Genomic DNA, 16,521 nt, shown 5'->3' on the forward strand with positions numbered 1-16,521 from the left:
TCATTTTTATTACAAGGTTACATTCCATTTCCTTGTATTCTCACGCTGAATATCAGAACATTTGAGACCACAAACCTAACCCAATCAGGGATCTCAATGCCTTTAATATACACCAAAATAAGATACCAGTGACCCTTGGCTCCAAGACATGGTTGGTAAACTGTAATACATACAGCAGAACATCACTGAGAGCTTGGAAACCACTTGTAAGTAGAAACAACTGCTTATTATATAGTATTTAAAAGACAACTATTTTCTGGTTTGAAATCGAATTTATTCAACTTGACGTTGCTGCTTCTAAATGTAAGTTCGGCAAAAAAAAAATTACTTTTACTTTCACATTTGATTGCTATAAAACATTAGTCACTCAGATCTGTCTTTCAGAGTGAGTTGGTCACTGGAAAGGAATATGGATACAATCCCTGAACTGACTCATTATATTAAAAACTTCAAGCTTGAAGACTTTTCTTCAAGGAATCAAGGTTATGACCGAGTCCTCCTCCAACTCTTTGGGTATTTAGGACACGGCAAATCCTCCTTCATCAACACCTGCAAGTACGTCTTGGAAGATGGGGAGTACCAGAACTACACAAATGCAAAGAAACCACAAAAAGGAGGAGATCAGGGTGACACTACAGAGAGAGTTACGTATCCACTGACTGATATCATGACTTTGGTGGACAACCGTGGGTGCAGCAAGATGGACAATTATGAAACAGCAGAATTTTTGGCCCAGCTTGGTAAGTCTATGAGCGAATGAATGAATGTGAAAAAATGTCCTCCCTTTTAAATAAAATATAGATTGTTTGTCCACATATTGCAATATATTCAAGCTGCAAACATCATCCCAGTCATACCTGGTCTGACCAGTCCTGTGCCATTTCTCATGTATAATGGAGTCCCTATAAAAATATAATATATATAATAAAATATTGGAATTCTTAATGAGTCAGATGAAAGTTATTATAGGACTGGCTAGTAGTGATGAGCAATGATGTTGCCATCAACAAATATTATTGTGTAACGAATGCAAAATTTTGACACAAAAATTTGCCTCAAGAAAAATCACTTTGACAAGATGCCCATAAACCCTAAAGTATTATGTCACAGTGAAAAAAATGCCTGTGGAATAAGTCACTGCAAAAAAAGAAGAAAAGTGCCACCTTAATAATGCAGTTCCATTGGTCTCAGTTGATGCAAGGAAGATTTACATGGAAAGCCAATATCTGCCAACACCAACAAAGTCTCAAATTTCTGATTGTCTTTGAGGCCATATATTTTGCTGATTTAGCAGTACAAGTGCAAATACTCACTTGTGTGTCTAGTGGTTTTAATATTTAAAAATAAAATATATTTATTGTTGTGTTCAATGAACAGGGTCTACTATAGATGACAAGTACAGGTTGAAATTAATAAATAGTAGCAAAGTGCTGAGAGGCACAAGGAGATAGCACGGATTGATGTTAGATACTGTCCTTAAACCCTAACACTTATGACATAAATGTAAATCTTTATTTTCAGACTTTCCAAGCAAAATCTCTCTTTACAGAATGTGACATAGAGGTGTTTGGTGCCTTTCATGTTGTACAACACCAGTTGATCTGCATCCCTATTGTTTTCCCACAAACAGTTCACATGCAGCCCCCCTGATAATGCATTATTTTATTCAGCATACACAAATGTTTAAACTAATACTGTATGTAACTATATTAATATGCACCAGCAATCCTCTCTATTGTCATTATTTACGTTTACCATTTAAACATCAGCATTTCCTATACTACATACAGTATATTACAGATTGCCAATTATGGTATAGAATGGTTTTCCTCACATACTCCCTACACATGTGCCTCATAATGTTGTTGCCTCTGTATGGTAGTTTCCTTCTGTTATATTAACCTCATTCATTTGCCAATCAGTAGCCAGTTTGTCTGAAAATACTTGGTTTTGACCTTCAAGAAAGTGGTGGACCCCTCCGTCCATGACTGGACACATTTACACACTGATGTTTAATAAATGTAGAAGCTGAACAAATAAAGTAAATGACAAGAGCTCCAAAAATATTTCTTAGTCAAGTTGCAAAAGTCTCTCACCAGTTGACGCAAATCCATGGTCCAAACTCTGCCATGGCTCAAAGTAGATCTGCAGAGATTTCTAGAAAAAATATCAGCCTTTTTATCTCTTTACTCGTTCTTCCCTCTCAACATTGGTTTCAAGTATAAATCTCACAGCCCAGGTGGCAACCCTATCACAAAATAAGGGATATGAAAAATGTATCTTAACCCCAAAAAATGATTTGTTGTAAACCTATTTGGAGAGATCCTCTGAGCACTTTTTTTAACTTGCATTAATTTCCATTGTTTCTGGTATATTAGTAGTTTTAGCCAGCTGTAAAAAACTGATACATTCAGATTAAGAGCTCTTTATGAAGGCCTGGAATATCAGGGATCCTAACTGTCTATAACTTTCTATGCACTTTCGGTATTCAGTTACCCTCAGACTGTTGACTCGCAGCTGAACCATAAGCCTAATATTACCAGCCTAAAAATGCAGTTATCTCAGTAACAGCTAAAAATAGAACATTTATTTGCAATGTGCTCAGAAAAGCAACAGTGTACGTTTATAACAATTCAGTGTGGGGTCCAGATTCCCATTAACTTTTCCTTACCTTTTAGAAAGTTAGGGGTTCATAGGTTTAATAATAATGTTTTATAAATCCCCCATGGGTTGTAAATCAACTGGTGTGGCCAGCTAAGAGTTGGGCCTAATTTGGATATGGGAGTGATTCATTTTTCCCCAGTGAAGTGTACCCTGGCAGTTCCAGATTTGGCCAGGAGATATCAGTGTTGTGTAACTCATTATAAAGGAGAGGCACCATATGCTCTTCCTCTTCTACCTCCCACCTCAAGAGGGGTGGATGCTCCTGGGAGCCATGGAGTCTAGGCCTATAGGGATGGTGAGGCCCTTGGTAAACTCGAGGTATGGGAGCCCGAGATCGAACTGAAGGAGAGGTCTTGAGCCGAGGCAGTAAAAAAATGTAAAGGTGCTGCCTGGTGATGGATTCATGTGCTCTTTGGGTAAGTGTTGGAGATCTGCTTGGAATGCTTGTGAGCTTAGTCAAATAAAGAGTGATTGACTTGTGTGCTTGGATGGAAAGCTTGTGAGCTCGGCCATATCAAGAGACTTTTCAACATGCAGTAAATACCTGTAGCTTCTGTTGTGAGTTCTCGGTGAGTGTTCTGCCTGAGGGAGGGTATCGGAAAGGCTCCAGCATGTGCACCCTGAAGAGGACAGGCATTGTCCATGTGCCTGCTACATGGGAGCAATTACCTCGTCCAAAGGAGAGGTACTTTGGGGAATGTAGCACTACCTGGGGTAATATTAAGAGCTCTTGGGAAAGGGATTGAACTGTGTTTGTCTGCCCGGAGAGGAGTGTGGGACTGTATACTGGGGAAATACTGTGCCAGGTGTTGGAAAAACCCAGATGCATCTGTTACCCAGATGCAGAATTTATAGTGCTTGTGATTGTATCTTACCTTTTCTTTAAGTTATACAAAGTGAGAGTTGTTTCATGAAATTTGTGTATTTTATTTGTCATAGTGGAATTCCCCTGAGGTGTAATTCCTCAGTTCCCACTGGGTGGAGGCACTGCATCAAACATTTCATTATCATTTACATAACAAAGGGGATTCAGGCCCTGTATTGATAAGAGAAATTGTTTTTTTTATTGAGAGTGTACATCCTATACTTTATGGGGTGTTATGATAGGGTTACATTCTTATAGGGCTGACCTATGCCCTGTGGGAAGGTGATTTCCTTATTGGCCCAGGTACATTAAAGGTTAAGTAAACCTTAAAAATAGGTGAATGCAAAATTAACGAGGGTGCTACGCTAAGCACTTTTGCAATGTACATTCATTATTTATTTATTTATTTATTTAAATTCCAAGATATTAAGGCATATATGTTCTGTTAGAGGAAAAGTAAACCTTTAAAATAAGTTCATGTAAAATTGGCATGGGTGCTATTCTAAGCACTTTTGCAATGTACATTCATTATTTATTTTGTTTTTATTTCAAGATATTAAGGGATATATTTACTGTTAATATGAATGAATTTTGTTACAACAGCACCACCTGCTGGTCAATGCAGTCTGGCCACAAAGTAGTCAAGGAAGTTCTCAGGAGAAAGAAAGAGGCTGCTGTGATGTTCTTCTGCTTAGTAAAACAATTAGAAACCTTTCCCACATCTTTCCTAAGCAGAAGAACATCAGAGCAGCCTCTTTCTCCTTACAACTTCCTTGACTACTTGGTGGTCAGAATGGTCAGAAAATGACCAGCAGGTGGTGCTGTTGTAACAAAATTAATTCATATTAACAGTACTTGTATCCCTTAATATTTTGGAATTAAAATAAATAAATAATGAATGCAAAGGTGCTTAGAATAGCCCCCCTCATTCATTATATATTCACGTATTTTAAAGGTTTACTTATCCTTTAACATAAATACGTTTTGTTACAACAGCGCCACCTGCTGGTCATTTTTCCCATCCCCATTCTGACCACCAAGAAAGTTGTTAGGGGATAGAAAGAGGCTGCTCTGATGTTCTTCTGCTTAGGAAAGGTTTTAAAACAGTTACTAATTTTTTTCCTAAGCAGAAGAACATCAGAGCAGCCTCTTTCTTCTTCTTTTCCTCTAAGTGCCTCCACTCAGGGCTAGAAGCAGAAATTGGTGGGCGTAGAACTCCCTGGGAACAGCATCCGCAGCGATTACTGTACCCAATGTAACAGACGATAAACCACACAATAGGTATATGCTGTAATATAGTAAATTGCATAAAGAACTGTGAAGTATTAGTATCAGGCAATATAATAATAATCACCCCTAGTATGAAAATGTCCAAGGTCCATTTAAAGAGATACTGACCACTCTTTTTTTTACATCTATCATAATATTGCCTTTGAAAGCAACTTATAACTTTGCCATAAAGTATTTGCACAATGCTTTGACATGTCTGATGCCCCATGTTCCTCTGTGAGGGGGCTGCCATATTTCTGGAGCAGGAGTCTGTTAGCATTGGAAACTTTAACCGACAGGCTGAGATGGGACAGTCAGGTTGAAAAACAGGTTTAGGAGCTTCATCTAACAATTATTGACAAAAGCAGACCAGAAGGCGGAAAAATTTGCCCATCCCTAGTTAGTATCACTTTAAGAATGCTAAAGGCAGAAGAAATGCAGGGGAGCAGTCTGGCAGATTTAATCCACACTGAGCTTGTTATATGGGTGTAGGGGGAGGTTTCCTCAAATCCTGAGGAGATCCTCTGCACGTGTCATGGAGGCTGATGGGAAATCCACAGGCCAGATCCGGTGTACACGCTGGTAACTCACTACAGGGCCTACTTGTACAGGTCAGTAGGAACACTCACAGAAGAAGGAATCCAAGGCTGACTCTCATTAGTTCTGTGCAGAGTGCATGCTTTACGGTGAAAATGTTTGGACATCATGAGGAGAAATCACTCAGCATTATGCTCTCTCCAGTAGCAATGGAATGCAGCTGCGCCAGGTATTTTACTCACACATCCAAAAAGGCTGTAGTCACGCCTCTGTCCTGGCCACATATCATGCTTGGATCTCCCTGCTCGTTTTACCTCCATTTGCCTTCATCCCTCAGTGTTCGTACATTAAACATCTCCTCCCTCTGCCCTCCTCCTTCATTCTTCTTTCCTTATTACCTTATTTTTCTTCTGCCTTTCCATATTTTTCTTTCTGCTGGTTCCTTAGGGAGGATGTCAGATACCTGAGGGAGGAGGACTAAGGGAGGAGGGCCTGAGGGTATACATGAGGGAGAGTGGAGGTACAACTTGTATTATATGGGAAGTGGCACTGGTATATGTAGTGAGGATGTCCTAAGATGGCCACATAATGCTATCCTTCTTCTATTCTTCCTGAAGAAGATCTGGCTCCAAACCTCCACCTCACAAGGTCAGAAGCAAATTCCTCTTGCTGATTGGCCAGGCTGTGGCTGATAACTGTCTCACTGCAGTACAAGCAGTGGTAATGTTTTTGGGTATTCCCAGATTTAAAGTCACAGGGTTATCCATTTAGGGAAAGGGGTAAATACCAGTTCCCTACATTAATTACCCCAGTAGAGTGGCAGTATATAAAACAGTATAGGAGTAAAGCATAACTGAATGCTAATAATCTCTGTAAAAAATAATACTGCAAGGGTTTAAGTATAAAATACGGACATTACCCGAAATAAAATACTTCTTTACTCCCAGCCAGGATAAGTGTGACATCCAAGATATGAAGCAAAGATCAAACAGAGGCTGTTTTATACTCAGCCAATGTCCACTCCTATCAAAATCATAACCCATAACTCTTGGGGAAGACATTCTACATCTAACATACTCAGATTCACAATTACAAATGATAAACTCCATACTCTTAAGATACTCACAAGGAAGGGGCTATACAATGGAAATACATAAGCTCCGTATTATAAATAAATTGAAAATGAAGGTTAGAAATAATAACAAAGAAACAGAACATAACCAAATAAACAGTCAAATGAAGCACTCAGTATTATACCACTCATTGAATCCATCAGGGACCACTGTATGTAATGTATATATCCAATAGGTCTCACGCTGATCTAATAGCTGTTCTCTTTTACCTTCCCTCACATCAATTGGGACCTGTTCAATGGCCCAAGCTGACAAAAAAATGCTTAGGGGTGACAACAGGGCTGGGCTTTGTCTCCTGACGCTTCTCTCTGCTCTGTGCAGTGAGCAACAACCCCTGGGGCACAAGCCCTGTAAAATGAACAACCAAGGTTGTAAATGAGTCCTACTGAATTAAATAAGCCTTAAACTGGCCATAGACGCAAAGATCCGATCGCACAAACCGAGGATTCGTACGATTTTCGGACCGTGTGTGGAGGGTCCCGTCATTTTTCGTCCGGCGGAGATTCGTTGTTTGGTCTGTTCTTTTCTAGTCAACTACAAGAGATCCTCTGCACTCAACCCATTATCAATATATTTAAGACAGAGACATTTTGTGCTACTGAAAAATGCCTTACCCTTTAAACAAAACAGGGATTGTTTGTCCATATATTGCAATATATTTAAGCTGAACAACTACGTCACAGTCATCCCATATCTGTCCAGTCCTACGCTCAATTTTATCTGATTCATTAAGAATTCTATTGCTTCATTATACATTTTACACAGGGACTAAGTTTTACCTGCAACTTACTTGCTGCTTTCAAAGTAAAACTCCCAAACTTGGCTGCCCTTTTATTAGACACCAGTGAGATCACCTGACTATAGCTGGAGGGGTGGGAGCTACAACATGGAGCTGGTCACTGCTCCTGTATAACTATAACAAACAAGGGAAAAGTCATCCCATATCTTGCAGGTAAAACTTAGTCCCTTTGTAAAATGTATAATTAAGCAATAGAATTCTTAATCAGATGAAAATTAAGTGTAGGACTGGCCAGATATGGGATGACTTTGACGTAGTTGTTCAGCTTAAATATATTGCAATATATGGACAAACAATCCCTGTGTTGTTTAAAGGGTAAGGCATTTTTCAGTAGCAGTAGCACAAAATGTCTCTGTCTTAAATATATTGATAATGGGTTGAGTGCAGAGGACTCTTGTAGTTGACTATATGTATTTTGTGGTCACACCCTTATTGCACCCCCGCCTAATGTTTTTAAAAAATAGTGGTGAGCACAACTTTCCCTTGTCTGTTCTTTTCTACTTTATTTGATCTGAATGGTAAGTGGCAAGGTCGGGAGATGGGGAAGTCCAATCAATCGAGGATTCGAACGATCGGATCTTTGCATCTATGGCCAGCTTTAGAAGTACAATGCATTGTGGGGGGTGATGTATTTTTTGCCAGATGAGAAAGCCAATAGCAGTGGCTGCTATTACAAATGATTATGAGATTATCTGCCCAGTCTTTCATACCCTACTGAAAATACCAAAGGATGACTGAAGGCTGGATACAATAAAGAATAAAATAATTCCATTTGATTTGATTTCTAGCCAATCTGTTGCCCCTGGATAAGGGAGTGGAGTGGAGCAAAGGATTCGGGCTCACAGAGAGAATTGTGGAGGCTGAGAAATTAGTCAAATCATCTGACTTCATCTACCCAATCTTTGTCTACAGGTAAGATTTTCTGAAACTGTACAAAATTACAATAACTATGTGTATCACTCTCCAATGTAAACTGGAAACAGGTATTAAAAGAGAAGTAACTTCTGCTGTCTGCTTGCAAATGCACAGAGTTTGCCACTTAAATGGACTTACTAGCGTTAATTGCTTGTACTGAGAAATATATTTTAATTGGTATTATTAATTACTGCACAACTTGCTTGTCCTATATAATTAAATGATGATAACAATTACTAAGACCTGAAGGAATGATGAACATTACTGTACTTAAAATGTAGATTACGATACTATATATATAATTATATATAAATATAATATCATTTTGAAATTTGGCATGGGGCTAGAACATGTGGGATTATTACATGTGAGATAATCTAATTTGTGAGGTTTTCAAAAAAAAATTCAAACCTCTGTTTATTCAAAAAAACAAAAAACTCGGATTTTGCGAGTTTACAGGCTCAAAATCTAGAACAACCTTAAAAATTTGAATTAAAAAATTTATTTGAATTTTGCCTAGGACAACTCTCATTGACTTCTACATGAACTTGCAAGCTTTTAGATGCCAGAGTTTTACATTCAAAGTCGAAGTCAAGTTTTTTGTGCTTAATAAATACCAAACTTTCTAGTTTTTACATTTATAATTTGTATTTGATTTTGTGAGTTTTTGTGAAAAAATTTGAATCATGGCAAAAAATTCAAATTCGAACACAAATGATGATTTCCCAGGTCCTCCTAACTCTGTGACTTGTGCACTGATAAACTTCAGTCACTCTTTACTGCTCCACTGCAAGTTGGAGTGATATCACCCCCTTTTCTCCACTATTGTTCATTATATCAGTGTTTTGATGTTACAAAAGAGAGAATGAAGAGCAGATAAAATAAGTGACAATAAGTGCATTTTTTATATTTCTAGTGTATGTAAAAACATTGCTAATGAAGAAATAACAGAGATCAAAATGTTGCTTGAAGCTGCCAGAGACCTGACAGGTACAGTATGTGCTATATTTCTATTTGTTGTTAAAAACATGAGTTTGTGCTGATCTTACTTTGCATCCATGTGATATTAACGCAATATTAGCAAACTCATACTCAAGTAAAGATAAACTGTTAAAAAATGCATTTTTTTCTACATAGTTGTTAAAGGGGTTGTCCATCTTTTAGTTAACTTTTAGTATGTTATATAGCCAATTGTAAGAAACTTTTCAATTCTTCTGACTCTTTCCAGCTTTCAAATGGGGGTCACTGACCCCATCTCAAAAACAAATGCTCTGTAAGGCTACATATTTATTGTTACTGCCACTTTTTTTATTACGCCTCTCTTATTCATATTCCAGTCTCTTATTCAAATCAATGCATGGTTGCTAGGGGAATTTAGGCCATAGCACCCAAATTACTGAAATTGCAAACTGGAGAGCTGAATAAAAAGCTTAATAACTCATAATCCAGAAATAAAAAATGAAAACCAGTTGCAAATTGTCCCAGAATATCACTATCTACTGTATGTCATACCAAGAGTTAACTCAAAGACAAAAACTCCCTTAAAATATAGATAAATATCTGATTTAGTGTGACACTTTAAAAGAATCCAGTTTTGGGGGTGCATGCACAGCTCAGAGTGAGCCAGACGTGTTCCAGTTGAATTCTGTCTCTCATCCTACCGAACACCCAATATTCAGCATCGCAACAGCTTCCAAACACAAAGGGGCTATTAATTACAACACTAGCGGCAAACAATGGGGATAAAGCAGAACAAAGAATTTTCAATTTGGCTATGACCAAATTTAAGGAACTGTAACACCAAAGTGTTTAAAAGGAATGACAATATAATGTACTGTTGGCCTGCATTGGTAAAACTGTTGTGTTTGCTTCAGAAATACAACAATAGTTTATATAAACAAGCTGCTGTGTAGCCATGGGGGCAGCCATTCAAGCACAGGATACACAGTAGATAACAGATAAGTACTACTATAGTTTATATAAACAAGCTGCTGTGTAGTCATGGGGGCAGCCATTCAAGCACAGGATACACAGTAGATAACAGATAAGTACTACTATAGTTTATATAAACAAGCTGCTGTGTAGCCATGGGGGGCAGCCATTCAAGCACTGGATACACAGTAGATAACAGATAAGTACTACTAATGTTATATAAACAAGCTGCTGTGTAGCCATGGGGGCAGCCATTCAAGCACAGGATACACAGTAGATAACAGATAAGTACTACTATAGTTTATATAAACAAGCTGCTGTGTAGCCATGGGGGGCAGCCATTCAAGCACTGGATACACAGTAGATAACAGATAAGTACTACTATAGTTTATATTAACAAGTTGCTGTGTATAAAGCTATATCTAAGGAAGACCATACTAACCCCCCATATAATAAAAGTCACTAAGTTTAATTACATGACTTGCCAAAACCAAGACGAAGAAGGGAAGAGAGGCAGGTTTATTGCAGTACATGTTTCAGGAATCAATCCCTTCATCAGAAGCATAAGCTTTGATCGCAAAACTCTATACTATACAAACTAAACAAGATCCCTCCAAGGATAATGCACAAAATTCAGGTAGGATTTGTTATATACTGTATAGAAAGGCAGGGGGCAACACTCATAGATTTATTGATTTAATATTTACAGTATACAACTCCTTTAAATGTGGAGTTTTAAATGTGGAGGTCAAGAAGTTGTTTGAAGGGGGAGTTGTTCCCTGGGCCTTTCATAAAAGCCATTAAAGGCCTGTATTCTGAACTTTTGGCCCCACTAAAATCAGCAGGGTCATTGTCAAAACCCTTTGCAACCCATATTGGCACAAATAGGGATGCCCCCTGTCACCACTACTGTTTCTGCTAAGCATTGAACCACTATCAGCTCCAACTAAAAATTAATTAAAGGGAACAAACTACAAGATTTCTGAGACATGATAGGGTATATTTTATCAAAAAGTGAAGTCCTCTATTTTGAAATTTTGGGATTTTGAAAGGGGTATTTATCAACGGGTGAACTTTCACTTTTACCCATTGATAAATACTCTTTTAAAAATCCCATAGAAATGAATGGAGAGTGGTGGAATTTTACTCTAGAGGATTGTGTCCTTGGGAGCACCAGATCTCACTACATTTGAATCATTGTGTATTAGAATAGACGAGAGCCAGGGTCCCATATCCCACATATACAATATATTCAAGTACCACTCTGTGGAAGAGAATCCCCAACCCTATATGCAGCACTTGGGCAGAGACTTTGTTTTATGTAAAAACTTTCATCTGGAAGAAGGAGAATATCTATAAGATTCTTTTTTACAGGTACCACGCCCACACCCTTTTACACAGACTCTTTCTAGATACATCTCCAAATTTATTTAGATTAGTGTTGGTCCAGCTGCACTATATCACATCTACTGGAATTAACTAATTCCTATGTGATCCACAGTATAGAGGGCACAGTACAGAGTCATTAAAAGTGGTAGTGGGGTCAAGGGTTGATTAACAGCTCAAAGGGCCCCACCTCCTCCTCAGATATGACCCAGCTCCACCCAGGCCCACCCCTTTTACCAATGCTAAGCACCCTTTAACATGTGGGCTCCAGGTGAGTTGCATTTTTCAGATATTTTGAATGCACTTTTTAAAACCAGTATGTGAACCAAGATATTAGTTTGTATGCACTAATGATAAAATCGTGCACAGCCCGAGAGGATTGGTTGTCCGACACATAACACCTTAAAAATTGTTCAAGGGACTGGTTAACCCTTTCAGTTTGACCATTGGTTTGAGGGTGGTATGCTGTAGAGAATGAAAACTCAATCCCAACCAAAGAGCAAAATGTTTTCCCTCTATCGGAAACAATATTTGGAAAACCATGCAATTTGAAAATATTAGAAAGAAATAACTCAGCCAGAGTTTTAGCAGATGGGAGGTGTGGGAGGTAAATGAACCTATCCACCACCACCCAAATCACAGTCTTTCCTTGAGAAGAAGGGAGGTCAACAATAAAATCCATAGACAGATGGGACCAGGGTATGTCAGGAATAGGCAATGGCCTTAGAAATCCCTGTGACAAATTCCTAGAGGACTTAGATCTCTGACAAACAGGACAAGAATTAACAAAATTTTTGACATCTTGTTTAAATGAAGGCCACCACACCTCACGGGACAATAAAGACACAGTTTTAGAGATAGCTGGATTTCCTGCCATTGAATTATGAACTTCCCCCAGAACCTGTTCTATTAAGCCCTCAGATACCTCAGGAGTATCTACAGGGGCAGACGATTGAGTTGGGGATAATAGTGTAGCAAGGTCTGATCCCAGAGCTGCAACAATTAATTCACTCGGAATGATGGGAATGCACTCACTAGGTTCAGTCGGTGTAGATTCAAAACTCCTAGAGAGTGCATCAGCTTTTAGTGTTTTTAGAACCAGGCCTAAAAGTGAGAGAGAAATTAAACCTGTTAAAAAATAAAGCCCATCTAGCCAGCAATAGTTTGGCAGACTCAATGTATAACAGATTCTTGTGTTCAGTAAAGACCGTTATAGTATGTTTAGCCCCCTCCAGCAAATGTCACCATTCCTCAAAGACCCATTTGATGCATGGCCTTAAACTTCCCATTTCCATTTCCAGACCCTTACCGGAGATATTGAACCCCAAAAATTGGACAGAAGAAACCTCAAAATTGCATTTCTCAAGCTTTGCAAATAAATAGTTTTTTCTTAACCTGAGCAAGAACCATCGATAATATAGAAGGATAACTCCTCAGAGTGCAAGTTGTTAGTGCACATGGACCGCAATCTTTTTGGTTACCAAACCTGACCCCAAATGCTTTTTGTCAATGGCTAAGATGGGAGGACTTAAAGGGGTTAAAGGAATATTAAACCTTACTGCGAAGGCAGCATCCATAAAATTCCCCGTCGCCCTAGAATCCACAAAAGTGGAAACCTTAACAGAGCCCGTATGCCAGGTTAAATTAACAGGTACCATAATCCTAGAGGAAGATTGGGGAGAGGAAACTTCTCGACCCAAATGGAGCTCCCCTTCTCCATTTAGGCTTTGAAGTTTCCCGGCCTCTTAGGACACTGGTTAAGAAAATTACCCTTTTCCCCACAGTAAATACACAGACCTGAGACCGCCTGCGGGCCTTTTCCTCAGGAGTTAGATGAGTTATGCCCAATTGCATGGGTTCCTCCGGAAGTCGAGGGATAGATGGCTTAACATTAGTACACACAAAAGTTCTAGGCAACGCACTCTTCGGATCACCCAAGGAATCGCTCAGTCTTCAGATTGCTGGTAAAAAACTTTAGTTTTATTGAAGATTTAACATTTTAACAAACTGTGTAATCCTGCGCCATGAGGTCTGACGCGTTTCGTGTCACTGCACTTAATCAGAGACCTCTAACATTAGTATACCCAGTAAGAAAGGAAGTACCCTTCTCACCACTTCTCTCCCTCTGTCTTCTATCTACTTGGATGGCATGGAGATTAGATCATCCAAATTAGTAGATAGAGGGTAGTTTACTAGGCTGTCTTTGACAGAATCAGAGAGCCCTATCCAAATCTGGCTACGAAGAGCTATATCGTTCCAACCGGTTTCTACAGCCCACCGGCGGAACTCAGTGCAATACACCTCCGCATCCCGTTTTCCCTGGCATAATTTACAAATCACGGTATCGGCAGATGATGCACGATCCGGGTCATTGTAAAGTATCGCCAAAGTGCTAAAGAAGGTTTCAAGGGAAAAACAGGCAGGATCAGTGGAGGGTAATCTTAGGGCCCAAATTTGGGGGTCACCCTGTAAAAGGGTCATTACAAACCTCACTTTTTCTTCCCTGGTAGTAAAGGGTGAGGGAAGAAACTCAGGTATAGTTTACATTCCTCCTGAAAGACAAAAAATTTGGTTCTATCCCCACTAAATTTTTCAGGGAAAGAAATTTTGGGTTCATGGGGTTTATGAATATTACCCATCACGGCATGAGATCCCACATGGACGACAACAGGAGGTGAAACTACTGGACTTGGCGTCTGTGGTGGAGTGTCCAGTCCAGTCAGGTTATGAAAGCCCTGCATCAGATAGTCTTGCTTTCGCTCCTGGTCCTCCATGTGCTGTAGCAGAGTAGTGAGAAGCACTTCAGTGGTAGAAGGAGCAGCGTGACCTTCGTCTTCGATTGGGCCCATTATAATGTCACGGTCGGCACCCTAAATTCTGAACCAATTCTAAGCACCCTGTTCTCGGGTCTTGCTTCTGCCTTTAAAGCCTCCTTTCACCTCGGGAGGAGCCCTCGGCTAATCAGATGCCGCCAGGTCTTATTAAGAGAGGTGCCAAGCGAGGGGTTCTGAACAGGCAAAGGGGCACGACTGTAAAGCAAAGTCTTAGGGCGGATGGTCACGGTACAAGGTGTAGGCAGAATCATAGGCAGATCAGACCGGGTTGGGGCAGTCAGAGTACAAAATGGAGTCAGGCAAGCAAGGGTCAAACCAGGAGATCCACCAGTAGGGATAAGAATAAGCGAAGTCAAATATCAGGCAGGGGTCAGGATACAGATGTCAGAATCGTCAAAAAAACCAGGCAGGGGTCACAGCAGGAATCAGAATCAGATACACAGATAGCACAAACGCTCAGAAGCACCAGGAACAAACTCCTATAATGGGCAATGTAAAAACCTATTTGCACCTTTAAATATGTTTGAATTTCGTGCACTTAGAGAAGGCATCAGAGGAGCAAGACCGGCGTGGCAGGCGTCCCCGCCGGCCCACTAGACCACCAGGGTGAGTAATCCTCACACTAGGTATGATAAACAGTATAATAAAGTATAGTAAAATACTGCATGTATCCACATTTAGCCCTCATGGAGATAATTACATTCATAGCGATAAAAATACTAATTAAAATATATCAGGAGATTCTTTACAAACTACCCTGAAACCTGTGCTGTGCTGAGCTCTGTATTTATTATCAAGGTATTGTCAGATAACACAGTATTTTGTTCTTCACAGAGATCTTTCCTATTGTGGTTCTAACCCATAAGACCAGAGGCAATCTGAGTGCTATGAAGGAAAAGTTTGAAAACATGGGAGTGGAGAGAATCTTTGCCCTTGATAATTTCACCCCAGAAGATCACATCAAAACCAGAGGGAGACACGAGGAGGTGCTGACGTTCTTCTGTGAAGTTACTAAAGATATAAAGTTTCGCTTGGAGAGAATGGGGGATCCAGAGGAAAAGAGACAAGAAAGGAAGAAAAAGGTGCTCAAGTTCATTCATGACAGGGAAATGAAAAGGGGAAAGGAGGAGTTAGATATGCAGAAAATGAAGGAACAAAGGATGAAGAAAGACATGGAAGAAATGCAAAGAAAGATAGAAGAGGGGAACAAGAGTTCCTGCAATGTATCTTAAACCTGAAATAGTTTCGATCTTTCTACCAGCTAAGGTTGAGTTCACACTATGTTGCTTTAACCTTGTTTGGCTGATAAGTCTAATCATTCTAAATATTTCAGTTTTTTTTAATTCCTGGAAACTTAGAAAACTGATTCAACTGTACAATTAAAATGCCACAGACAAGCTTTATTTTGACACTCACACCACATACTTTGATCTACTTTACTAAACTCAGAAACTATCCCAGCGACTAGATTTTAGCATACTGTATGTAGGGATTCTAGATAATAGGATTGTGCTCTGGGGGTAGAACAATGTACAGGCTTTCCAAACATCTCTTGTAGATTTAAGGTTGCGGTTGTACAAAACAAATTATAAAAATTAAAGGCTTATGTTTGTGCTGTTCCAACTCATTCATCAGTGAAGTGGACCTACTATATCTTGCTTATAGGGCAGGTGCAGCCCTAGTCTCATCATTTTCCATGTACCCTTTTGCCCTACTGTCGCAAATTACCTGGACTACTGCTTAAAGGGGATGTAAACCTAGCCACAACATTGTCCCGGAGTACCCTGTCGTTTTCTATAGAAGTTGATGAGACATAATTATAGAAGCAAGAAAATTCACCCATGAGAAGTCTACTGATCAAATAATAAATGCAAAAGAAGTGACCAATGAGAATGCTGATTCTCAGCACTATGTCAGGCATCTTGCTGTTATGTTACATATAGAGATAATTATGTCATTTTATTCTTCATTATATGACACTGGAATCAGACATGGGGATAAAGGACAGACTTGTTCAGTGCTGGGAAACTGGGCTTAAAGCTTCCAACTCCAGTTGCAGGAACAAAGAACATGGAGCCACATTGATACAGATCAGCTGGGATTCTCATTGGAGGATTTTTTGCATTTTAAAGCAAAAAAAAAAAAGTTTGGGAAAAGTTTCATTGTGCATTATTGCATTAAGAATAC

At 39.3% G+C, this 16,521-nt stretch overlaps 1 protein-coding gene across 1 annotated transcript; it reads left to right on the forward strand.

The window, feature by feature from the left end:
* Nucleotides 1-368: 368 nt before the first annotated feature.
* LOC121398193 lies at nt 369-15,954 on the forward strand. Its single transcript, XM_041577030.1, has 4 exons — nt 369-740; nt 8,056-8,179; nt 9,099-9,172; nt 15,169-15,954. The coding sequence occupies exons 1-4, from the start codon at nt 410-412 to the stop codon at nt 15,564-15,566; spliced, it is 927 nt and encodes a 308-aa protein (XP_041432964.1). The 5' UTR covers nt 369-409; the 3' UTR covers nt 15,567-15,954.
* Nucleotides 15,955-16,521: the final 567 nt, after the last annotated feature.

The sequence above is a fragment of the Xenopus laevis genome, chromosome 9_10L (genome assembly GCF_017654675.1).
Source record: "Xenopus laevis strain J_2021 chromosome 9_10L, Xenopus_laevis_v10.1, whole genome shotgun sequence".
In the NCBI taxonomy this organism is placed as follows: domain Eukaryota; kingdom Metazoa; phylum Chordata; class Amphibia; order Anura; family Pipidae; genus Xenopus; species Xenopus laevis.